This window comes from Atheta coriaria, unplaced genomic scaffold, assembly GCF_025399875.1.
Source record: "Atheta coriaria isolate IRGN ID8LTWV9N9 unplaced genomic scaffold, Caltech_Dcor_3.1 hic_scaffold_5_pilon, whole genome shotgun sequence".
NCBI classification, from domain to species: domain Eukaryota; kingdom Metazoa; phylum Arthropoda; class Insecta; order Coleoptera; family Staphylinidae; genus Dalotia; species Dalotia coriaria.
In genome coordinates this window covers 7,981,647-7,994,079 of record NW_027045447.1, presented here as the reverse complement: position 1 = coordinate 7,994,079, position 12,433 = coordinate 7,981,647, and the positions used below count along the sequence as shown (strand labels likewise).

The 12,433-nt window shown below is 36.3% G+C and overlaps 1 protein-coding gene across 2 annotated transcripts in view; it reads left to right on the top strand.

Annotated features, from left to right (window-relative positions):
• The window catches only part of CARPA (Carbonic anhydrase-related protein A), a 61,726-nt gene that overhangs the window by 43,141 nt on the left and 6,152 nt on the right, over positions 1–12,433 (top strand). For both annotated transcript variants that reach the window (XM_065303196.1, XM_065303195.1), the window contains exons 7-8: positions 5,333–5,487; positions 7,750–7,881. In XM_065303196.1, coding sequence (XP_065159268.1) covers positions 5,333–5,487; positions 7,750–7,881 — 287 coding nt within the window. The remainder of the gene's footprint in view (positions 1–5,332; positions 5,488–7,749; positions 7,882–12,433) is intronic.

Here is a 12,433-nt window from a genome sequence, read left to right as displayed (position 1 = left end):
TGCGTCCTTGTCATACCCGCGAGCCTTCCGATTGTCCGCGCCGCGTCGCCGGTTTTTATCAGCCGGGGCGCTGAAGGCAGTCGTCCTGTGGCATGTCGTCCCGCGCTCGCAGCGCAAAAAGCCTTTTAGCATGGCACATTAACTCAGGACCTCCAGCGTCGACTCCTTGAACGCATACATTTCGCACGGCTAATGCACGATATGCACGCCGCATTTATTATGTAAATAAATGCACAATCTTAATGCCAATAATATGTATGCGTAGCTAATTCGAAAAGGACATTTGCATACGAATCGTACCAAAGCCTAACATCAAGGATAATCATAACGGCAAAAAAGAAAACATTAATTTTATATTAACAAAAAATTAAAAACACGAATATTTCCCCATTTTGAGTTTTTTTTTTCACTGTAAATGCATTCACAAAGACAAAAGTTATACTCCGGGTTATCCTTGGAAATTTAATGAAGACACTTTTAAAGTTGATTTGCATGTTGCCTTGTGAAAAAATCTGTCATCGCTTGTCGCGAGTCCTTTCAGGACCGACAGAACGACGCGTCTCATTCAAACGAATTATAATGAAGCGCATATCGCTGAATAAATGCATAAATAAGCGACGCGGAGTGGAAAAAAACGCGGAGTCCAAAAGAATCGCAACAAGTTGGATGAGTTTCTAATTAGTGCAAAGCTGCTCCTTGACGATAAATAATCTAGACGGGACAAATCTTGTTTTAATTTTAATTTTTCATTTCCATTTGAACTCTATACATACAAACTTCAATTTCTATCTTGATTTCACTTTAAATCCTTAAAAAATTCTTAAAAATATTCAAAACTAGCTTTTGCCTTTTTAAAGAAATGAAAAATGCTAGTAATGCACTATAACGCCATCTCTGATTCAATTATGTAACTAAAACTATCATAAAATCTTTATATGAATATCCATCCCCTATTTAACACCCTCTACATCACAATTTCCAATATTTTAATAATTATTCTCATATTCACGACGGTAATGAATCCAAAAAAACATAAAACCTCAAAATCTGTCCAGCCGTTCATGAGTTATAAGCGGTGTAACTAACAAAACTGTTTTTCTATATAGATATACATATATTAACTAATATTTTATCAAAGGATAAAAGCTAAAATGTATTTAGTTTGTGAATTTTTTATAAGAAACCAATACCCGCCAATTTGCATAAAGGATGCAAGGACGAGGACGTCATCAGTGTCTAATATAAAACTCGTGAAAAATATGTAAATGCAAACATAAAAGATGTTCATTAAATCCATGCTGCGTTTATGTGACGTGTTTTTTTTTTGCCTTCACTTTTGAAACTTTAAGGAATAAATATTAAAAAGGGCTTTGCCAACATTGGCTAACAGAAAAAAAACTGGTCTGCTCTAAAAATAGATAAAATAAATATCAGGACCGTAATTATTTCTATTTTGGTATGCAAATATCAATCAAATTTAATTTTCGTGATTCTTTGGGAAAACAAAAGGTTTTTTTTTGTTTCCAACTTTTGTTGAGATTTTTCGAAGAATTTAAACTTACAATCTTGTTAGCGTTCCGCCCTCGAATGAATGATTACACGCTGAGACTTAACTTTGTTCTTCGTTCGTTTTTTCCGTTCATCCTCTTCTGTTTTTTGACGTCTCCGTTGTGCTCGGCTAGCTGGCAATCGAAACTGAAGTCCATTCGACAAGCAAGAAGTGATGAAAAGCAAAGATGCGAAGGTGCAAAGTCTCTGCGCTGCGATTTAAGGGTGTGAGGGGTGCGAAAGGCGCGTTTTGCATAGACACCTTGATTGGCTTCATTTGCGATTCGCAAACAAACTCGCAAGTCTCAAACTCAAACGGTTTAAATTTGAGTAAACTTTTATTTTTTATTTTTTTATATTTTTTCTCTCAAGAGGGTTGAAATATTCACCCTAGATGAATGAAAAAAAAAAATTATATCACAAACGAAAACACAAAATAAAGTTTATTTAATAATTGCATATCATTTTCACACTACACAACAAACACGTAAAATGTTAAATGGGTTGCCTACAGTTTTCATCAAGAAATTTAATTGACCATCAAGACACCGCAATTTATTAAAATTGGATCACACAAAGCACGCAAATAAATACAAGTTTAAAATTGATGTGTAAATATGAAAATCTAAAAAATATGATACAAAACCCAACGCGACGCGTTCGCACGACGTTGACACGGCAAGTTTAACGACTTTTTTAGTGTTTTCCATTCATGTTTATGTTTATGCGGCGCCACCATCGCCGCCATCACGATGATAAAGCTGATAAAGATGACTGATAGCACTAAACAACGATAACAATGTCGTTTTTGTTCGCAAAACGTAAACCATAACATTGCATTATAACTTATACCAGAATATACCGAGTGTTTAACACTCTCAAAAACAAATTAATTTAAGTTACATTTACACAACTTTTTCAGCTAAGTTGTAGTGGTAAACAAAATGTGATTGCGATTGTCGTCGGCGAAAAAGTTGTTTGCAACTTGTGCGCGAAACTGGAAACATCGGCGGACAAAAAAGGAAGAAGCACGAAAAACGTGCAGGCGCACAAGAGGTTTTCATTAACCTGATGGAAGCTTCACTTACTTACCTGCCTCCTTGCACTCCGCCACTTCACATCGCAAGTTCATACTCGTACATGCACTGCTCGAAAAGAAAAGTAAAGAAAAAGCAACGTAAAAATACACCAGCAACAGCTTGCCATTTACTTTATACCTTAGTTGTCATCTCTGAACAAGAAAAAAACAAATTTTCCTTTAAATCAAATTTTTACCTTAAAAAAACTAAAATTTCTAAATACAGCCCTGGGCAAATGTCACATAAACATCATTTCCGGTTAAATTTTATCCATATCTTATCTTTTATCCGTTATTTTATGTACTTTCGGAAAAAGGTTCGTTTTTTGTGCTTTTTTCGAGCATCGCTGACATCGTTGTTCTCGGCTCGTTATCCTGAGCCGGATATGCAAGTATGGCGGCCCCGAGTCACTCTCGATGGCGGCACGCTCGAATTGCCTTGGTGCGGCGCCAGTACAGGCGTAAGGATGACGTGCAGGATGCATATAAATATTAATTCCTTTCGCAAATTACTATCCTGAGCGAGTTTACGAGCGCGCCGGCTATTTTATAGCCATTTTTCTAGTTTATGCCGCGAGGCTACGACGATACGTTGCATTTTATCACCAAAGTGAGTGTCTGTGTACGTGGAGACAACAAAGGAACAAGATAACAAGAAATAACTATGTAAACAACTCAAAGTTATGTTTACAACAGCAAAAAATTGATTAGAAAAGTCATCAAGTAAATATGTTACGTTAGAATATTCTATTTCATTAATATAATTGACAAAATCAAGTAATTTGTTAAAATTTAACCTAAAACCATTAAATTTTTGTTGAACTATAAATTGGTTGTGTTGCAGAATTATAGTTTTGTAATTCACGCCACTACAGATAGGTGGCGTAACCAGTAGTTATGTTTTATTCCTCAAAAAATTATTAGAAAGCTAATTAATGTTATATTTTAGGTTAAAGCAGGAAATTTAACTAATAAAATCATTGAAATATGATAATTTGCCAATTTTTAACCTAAAATCTCGTCAATTTCAGATTTATAATTAATGCCGATGCAAATAGATGGCGTTGTTGTTTCATATTCAATGACATCTACCCCATTGACTTTACTATCGCCTCATCAAGTACTATCCACTAAATACGAGTAGTGTTCCATGACAATAATACAGTTCTGTGACTAGTGTTAAGCACGAATAGAAATATTATACCCGACATGAAGATTCACCGACTTGACTCCCAGATTGTAAGCTGCTAAGACTGCTGAGATGGGAAGCCGCCGGAAACCAGGAATAAGGAGCAGATAATAAGGGCGTATTGTATAGGGTGGCCCATTATTCGCCACTGTTCTACAGTCTCGCCTCGCGTCTAATTCCATCCCGACCGACCACAATTACGGCAACACAGCAGTGTCAAGTAATTGTTGTATTATGTGACATAAGGAATTTTCCGGGTGTTATCAAGGATTATTAAGTCAACTTATGACATATTATCACTTATTACTAATGAATATATAAATATTTAATTAGTTTATAAAGATTTGATGAAATTCTGCGGCCATTTTGTTGTTTTATAAGTTTGGTTATGTTTTTGGTTTTTGATAATTTTGTGAGGTTTTTTGGATTTTTTTCACATTAAGAGACATTTTTTGCTGGATTTTATCCTGTTAATTTGATTGGCGACACTTTCAGCGCATTTTTCCGCTCGAATGAGGATGAAGATGAAGATGAAGATCCAGTGGTGGTAAATTGCTGAAGATTTCTTACGCTGGCCACTTTTTCACAGCACTTTTCGATACGTTTAGCGCACGGGGCGCGATGAGCATTAATCTTGTCCAGTCAGTGGGGGCGGCAAAAGAGCTAAGAGACAAGAAGGAAGCGTTTAATTAATCGAATCGCAATCGAGTCCTTTTACTTTTTTCATCTCTTATTTTTTTTCCTTTTTATTTCCTTGCCACTAAAAGAATATATTGATTTCTGTTAAAAATTAATTTTGTTAAAATTAAACATCAAGGACGAAATTAAGCCGTATACCTGTGATGTGGTTGCTTCACTGATTGCAGACAAAAGTACTAATACCAAATAGGAGACGTAGAAGGGTTGTTCGCAACCCTTTACACATCTGGGTAAACAATAACTCCGTACGCATCACGCAACGCCTCACAATAAGCGCACATTTAACACCTCTGCAGACTGAAACCACCTCATAACACTACTCGCGTGAAAAGGGTGTAGATAATGGTGGAAGTGCAAGTGTTTCACCCTTGAAGATGTTACTAGCAAACACATGTGTGAACATATGAGATCATGAGCTCATGAGCGAATGAAGGATGAAGTATGAACTGGGATGCGGATGCGGTGTGTTCGCGAGGATCAAGGATGAGCATTGGGATGAACGCAAGCCGTGCCAGAGGATGAGGGCGAGGGCATCGCGGTTAACACGCGCGTTGCGCGCATGCTTTCTGTTTGAGTTGTTAATCCTTTATATTAACTTTGTCGAGCGGCGAGGTGGCTGGATTTGTGCGCATCCAGATGCGCGGGATGGCATAAATCCTTGTAAACATCCAGTACACATGTGTTTGTCTTTTAAATTTATCAGAGAATTGAATTAAATAAGAAATAAAAATTTGGTATTAATATAGGCAACCCAATATACATTATGCTGCATTATATTGAAGGTTAAATGTGATTTTAATTTATTTTATTTGTTTCAGGAGCATCAACACCAATTAAACATTTATCCTTGCGTAGTTTGTTACCGGATACGGAGCATTTTATGACCTACGAAGGATCAACAACGCATCCAGGCTGTTGGGAGACGACAGTATGGGTTATACTCAATAAACCAATTTACATCACTAAACATGAGGTAAAAATACATTTTAAGACATGGTAGACAACCCAAAATACCGTTTTTATGTTTTTAATTGATCAATATTAGAAAAAAGATTAAACATTTGCCTTTCAAGCTTATTTTTGTTATGTTATCGATAAACAGTTTACAAAGACAAAACAAATACGTTTGAAGTCAAACAATAACCTACAAACACATAAAAATTACAAATCAACGACAATCAATATAAAAAAAGACGAAATGAGCACATTGAAAACACAAAACATTCGTGGACAGTTCAAACAGTTCTGTACACATCAAATCAATCATTTTTTATTTGTCCTCAATTTTTATTTACTGTATATTACCTTTGATTCTTTTTATTGCCTGCAAACATTAAAAATCAAAACTAAACAAAAACTGTATGCAACCAATATTACATTTACGTATCAGAAGTAGCAGTATATCTTAATATACTAACCAAGTTTATCTAACCTATAAAAGTTGTTTTGTGTTATTTTATTCCGTCACCGCCGCTTTCAATAAGTGCGCGGGAAGATATTGAAATCTATTCGCAAACGCGTGAAACGTGCCCGCTCGCGGACAGCGAGTGGACAGCGGTTTACCCGCCAGCTCACACTCGTCCTGCAGCAGTGCAGGACACGTAGCCAGCCAGTAGACACGTAGCGCACATTCGGAATGTTCGAGCGTCTGAGCGTCCGAGAGTCCGAATGTTGGGCGGTCAGTTGGATATTCCCTCGATGACCCTCGGCCACCGCGCTCGCTTCATCCCTCGCGTTTGACCAGTGTATCGAGTGCACGGCGGCGGGATTGATAAATGTGGAAATGGCCGTTCGGTGTTAACCAGATTACTTCGATTAATTGTGGGCTCCCTATATAAATTGATTACGATTCGATTACAGTGTCGCGGCAGGACGAAATGAATTATTCAATCAATCAGACAATAAAATATTCCAATTTTTTTGTGTTTTTCGCTTTTTTACGTAAAATTTTCAATCAAGTTTAAGAATTGCTTTATTTTTTATGTAGTGTAAGATTCCTCAGGGTGTAATTATTGACGAGGATAATTTATTTTCATTAACATGAGCATATGTGGTAATTATCCCAGTCTAATGACGTTTGCAGTCGTTGGTAGAAAATTAGAAATTTGTCCCCGGACACAATCGCAATCACGATTGGTAGGACAAAAGGACTAAATGACAAAATAACAAAAAGAGTCGTTTTGGGGAGTTTTTGTCCGCCCTGCTTCGACCTGGTGTGTAATGAAAAGGGGGATGATTTATGGCCATCGCCACATTTATTTAATCGAAACTTGTCAGCAAAAAAACAAAGTGTTCTTAACGGGATATAAATTCACTTGAATATTACATTTAATTCAACACTGAAATCATTTTGCCTGCAAATTTACAATAGCGCCATCTAGGATTATATTATTCAACTATAAATACGGATAAATAATTGTAACAACTTTCATCTCTTATTTAACCCTTTTCAAATTATTATTTCTTAACAAAAAACAATTAATATCCTTTACAATATCTTTGAAAGCATTAGTACCAAATTTCATCATGATGGGTTGAGTAGTTTCTGAGTTATAGCGTAACAAACATACAAATTCATTTTTTATTCATAATTTAATAAAATATATATATAAATACTAAAATAAAAATAATATAAAATAAATAAAATAAAAAACTTAAAAAATATAAATTAAAATTCTAATGTTTTTTGATTTTTAATTTAATTAATGAATCAAGTGATGAATTAAACTCGTAGTGAAATGAAACGCAACTAACGAGCCTTTATTTGCCGCCCGTCCGCAGCCGGCCACAACGCAATGAAACGTAGGTTGTAGGTCGAAATAAAAGCAGGAAACGCAGCACTAAGCATATTTCCTACACTGTATTCACCAAGCGTGTGTGCCCGGCGCCTCCACTCGCAACCAAACACATGTAGGCGAACGTGTGACAAGCGCACACTGGTTGAGGCCTGGAAAACACCGAAAACGTACGGACAAATGGATAAACGCCGCAAGGGTGATTTGTCATCTGTAGTCCGCGACCGTAAACAAAACACAAGCGCGTCACCGACAACCACTTGGAAATTAATCATAACACAATTAATTTTTGATTTCGAGGTTTTACGCGGTGTTTTTTAATGTTTTTTTCGGCGCGGATGGGTTGGCTATGTAGAGTGTGTGTATACATTTAGGGTAACATTTCACTTTATGCAAATTATACAGAGTGTTAACAAAAATTTATTTTTTGTGATTTTCAGTTGTATGCGTTGAGGAAACTAATGCAAGGATCGGAGGACGCACCGAAGGCTCCATTGGGAAATAATGCTCGTCCTTTGCAACCTCTTCATCATCGGACGGTTCGGACGAATATAAATTTCCAAAATACACAGGTAAGTTATTTGAAAAATAAATTTTTGGAAAAAAAATTGTTTTGTTTGTTTATGGGATCGTTTTTCTGTTACAAATTAATTAAAAGTAATATTTATTTAATTTCCAACTATAAAATGCATTTATTTTGGGATATTTGAAGAGTAAATTCAATTTAAAGGTTTTTAAAGTTGCATACATTACAATATAATATTTGTATGGCTGCCTACGCGTTTTTACAGTTTTTAAAGTTGCCTACATTAATATACAAAGGTTATATGGTTGCATACGTTAGATATAGGCACAAATCAAGGTTAAAACTGAATAATTTGCAATATAACATGACAAAATGATAAAAATACCTTTAAAATGTTATTAAAGCTTTATTAAATAAATACACTCTAATATGTTGTCTAATAAATTAGAAAAATGCTCGAAAATATGTTAAAAATGATCGCTGGTTGAAAATTTTCGCTGAAACTTTAAAGCATTCCGTCACTTTTGTCGCTTCCCAGCAAGCGTCGCCAGGATGCGACAAATACTTGCGAAATTGTTACGCGCGTACACAATCCGGCAAGTTTTCCCCGTCGGCGGTTGTTGTTTTCCGCGCGCAAACTCCACAAAAGGACTCAAAAGCAGCGAGACAGCAGGAAAAGCAACAAGTTTTAAATATTTACATAATAGCTGCCGAGCTTAAATAAGAGGCGGCCGACTTAGACCGCCAACGAGAGGAGACTTAAACGATTCACAATTCGCCGACCAAAAGATTCACCAACTTCCCTCACAATTACAAAGAAAAGCGAAAGGGAAATACGTGTGAATTAAATTTCAAAGCATTTACAACAAAACTCAAACACTCTCACATCATAATATCGCAAGTAAATCATAAATCACTCATATAACTTTAAGTTTTTGAATTAAATATTAATTAGTACGGGCCTGTCGTACGCAGGAAACAAAAAGTAAAGTTAAATCCTGTAAAAATAAAGCCCTGCAATTCCCAGCCGGAAAAATCTATTAACATTGCACGTGCACGCATTAACAATTCCGTTTTTCCTGCGTTTCCTGCTGTTCCCAAAGCTTACCCTCAACTTTTTCGACTTTTTATCACTCTCTCCCACGACCGGACAACACACAGCGCAACCGAAGGGATTCTCTCCCTCAAAGGTATTAACGCCAACGGTACATCCAACCCACATTTAAATAACACACAAAGTATCCGACGCTGGCAGTCTATTTGCCGCCCCCGCTAATAATAGCGCATTAATTCGCCGAGGCCGGGGCGGCCAAAAAAGCTGCTAATTATCCCTCGGCTCGTTATACATTCCATTCCCCTTCGACAACAGCGACAAAGAGTCGCAGTGCCGGCCAGCCAAGAAAAGGTTATGTGTGAGTGGCGGCGGAGAGAAGGCAAAGAGGCAAAACGTTGCGCGCATAATAATCATCCCTCGTCCGGGAGGAGGTTCTTTATACCGAACTGGTTTTTGCGCCGCGTGCGGTGCTGAAGAGAACAGATGAACACTGCCGGCGGATACAATGAACCAGTGAACCACCCCACCGGAGGAAAATATGCAAAAATGCAGAAAAAAAGCAGCAAATAAAGCACAAAAAGTGACAGAGAGATAAAAAAACACAGCAGCAGCAGCCGCCAGCGACGAGAAAACAGATTGTACGTTTGTGCGGGGGCGATGAGGGCACGTTTGAGGGCGCACACGAGGAACATAATTAATTAGCTTTCGAAATTAGCATGCATGCTCGCCGTATTTACACAATGTCATAATATTTTATGATGACCAGTGTAATAAAATATAAGAGATAACTTTTTATGTTTTTTTTTTATTGTTTTTTTACTTTGTAAGCCGAAATAATTTAAATTGACTTAAATGTTTAATTCTATAATGAGCTAGTTATAATTTGGGTCAGATCGGGTTCGGTGCGAACGTGCGCGACTAGTTTATATACAAATTAACCGCCCGGTGAATTTTAATGCTTGCGCGGGGCACGCGTTAATGCGCCGCGGGTGAAACGTGTCGCGAATACGTGCTGCCGCCCCCGCAGCACCAAAAACGAATTTTTGCCAAGTTGCTAACCCTTGTTCACCCCGGCGTGAGATATGCGCAGGTAGAATATGTGAAATTGCGAAAATTTCACAAAACAAGAAAGCGGAAATTAGAAAATTGCAAACTTTACATCTAATTTCCTGCTTGCGGAAAAAAAAAATTGGCAGATATTTAAAAAGTTTTATTTTTAGTTTTTATGGAATTTTAGGTGCTGGTATGTGTGGAATTTCTGGACGTGCGTTGCGCGTAAATTAAAAATGTTTTAAATTTGTGCAGGCGTCAGTAAACAACAATGGCCGCCTTGTTACCGCGCCGCAAACACGTGCGATCGCATTACTGAACATTGCCAAACATTGTTGAAGCACGAAAACACCTTCGAGCACATATTACATTCAACAATTTCAACAGTTTCAAATACCAAACACACAAATTCATTCCAAATCAAAAGTCCTCAACGAAAAATGACAATTATTCACTTTTTTTTGTTAAATTCATGTTAAAAATGAAATTATGAAGGATTTGTTTGTTTGTGACCCTTTCTAGCAAAAACCACTGAATAAATTTTTATAAATTTTGGTATAAATATATTTATGACTAGGAAAAAGGATATAGACTACTTTTTAATGCAAAAATGTTATTTTAAAGGTGTTAAATAAGTGATTAAAGATGATAATTGTGGTAAATCATAGTTATAGTTATATAACTCATATCTAGGTGGCGTTAAAGCCAACAAAACACACAAAATCATTTCAAAACAAAAATCTTCAACCAAAAACGGCAATTATTCACCTTTTCCGTCAAATTACAAAAAATTATTCCCGAAAAAAATTAGGAAACTGTTCTATTCTCATCGCGAATTGCTATTGCACGCCGTGATTGAATATTGAGCAAGCAAATGGCCGTGTGTCGTTGTGTAAATTGTTCACTACATTTGTCGCAGAGGGAGAATATGTGTGTGGGTGTGTGTGTCCGGAATGTAATTGTTAAATGGCGAAAACTAGCGAAACGTGCGGAACGTGCGGAACACACCATTCGAGACGAAACAAGCGAAACATGCGAAATGTGCGAAACGCCAAATGAAAACGGCTAACGAGAAACGAGACGCCGAACGCGTCGCGAGCAAACAGAGCGCGGCGCCCATTGGGTCGGCGCGAGTTTTCCAATTTCCGGATTTTCAAACTTGTACGCGTACGAGGGTACATAATGCATTTCATTCAGTCGGTGTGCAGACAGATACTTTTTCATAGAGGGATATTTGGGGGCTGTTTTTGAATAATGCTGTCATAATAATTTGTCGTTTTAGTAAAATTCGTGGAATTATGCATGTTTTATGTGGTCATCAGTTGGTATTTTTGATTTAACTTTCATTCATTAATATTTACAGTGGTTTAGTTTAGTGTTGGACATTTAATGACTTTTTAGTGCGGTGTTGTTACATGGAGGAACAAAAAATAATCAAATATTGGGATTTTACATGGATTAGCAATTAGTTTAGTAAATATTTTCTAAAGTTTAAATATGAATTCAAGTTGCTATGTTTTATTCATTTGTGTTATGTTTATATGAGTAATGAGATTGAAATATTGTTTTGTTTTTGTGTTTAATACGCATAGGAATATGATTTATATTCGTGTATGAAAATAACGGTGTCATTGAACTGCACTGACTACTGATAATATTTGTAAATAAACTGTTTGCCTCGGCTTCGCACGAGAAGAATTTACTAACGTAGAAAAAACATTCAGCACTGTGCCAGGTATAAACAATCGTGAATTTAATGCAAATAAGTGCATCGTATTGCCATCTAGAGTCAAACTATATTACTATAATAACTATGAATGAATTTGCACATCTTCTTTCTTTATTTATTTACATCTTTTCAGTTATAAATCGCTATCAAACCTTGTGAGATCGACCGCAATCTGAAGGTGGTTTTAGAATTATATCAAATTGTTGTCCAACTAGACTGTCAGTAAATACATACTACTCGGTAGTGTTTAATAAAAATGTAATTCGTTTTTACTCTCTTTTTGTAGACATAGGATTTGTCAATTCTATCAATAAGATTGACAATTTAAATTTAAATTAATTAATTCTATGAAGAATCGCAAATAGATAGGAATAAAAATATTTCCTGCTTTTACACTGAGGAGCTGTAATGTTATAACAAGAAAATTTAATTCACTGAGATTGCAACATTGTTTTGTTTTTGTGTTTAATATGCTTTGGATCAAGATTTATATTCGTGTATGAAAATATCCGTGCATTGAATCGCACTGACTACTGATAATATTTGTAAACAAACAGTTTATCTCGGCTTCGCACGAGAAGAATTTACCAATGTAGAAAAAACATTCAGCACAGTACCAGGTATAAACAATCGTGAATTTAATGCAAATACATCTTTCCAGTCATATTGTCGCTTTTTAACTTCGCGTGATTGACCGCTAAACAAATTTAAAGGTTGCTTGAGAATTATATCAAATTGTAGTCGTGCTAGACTGCCAGTAAACTT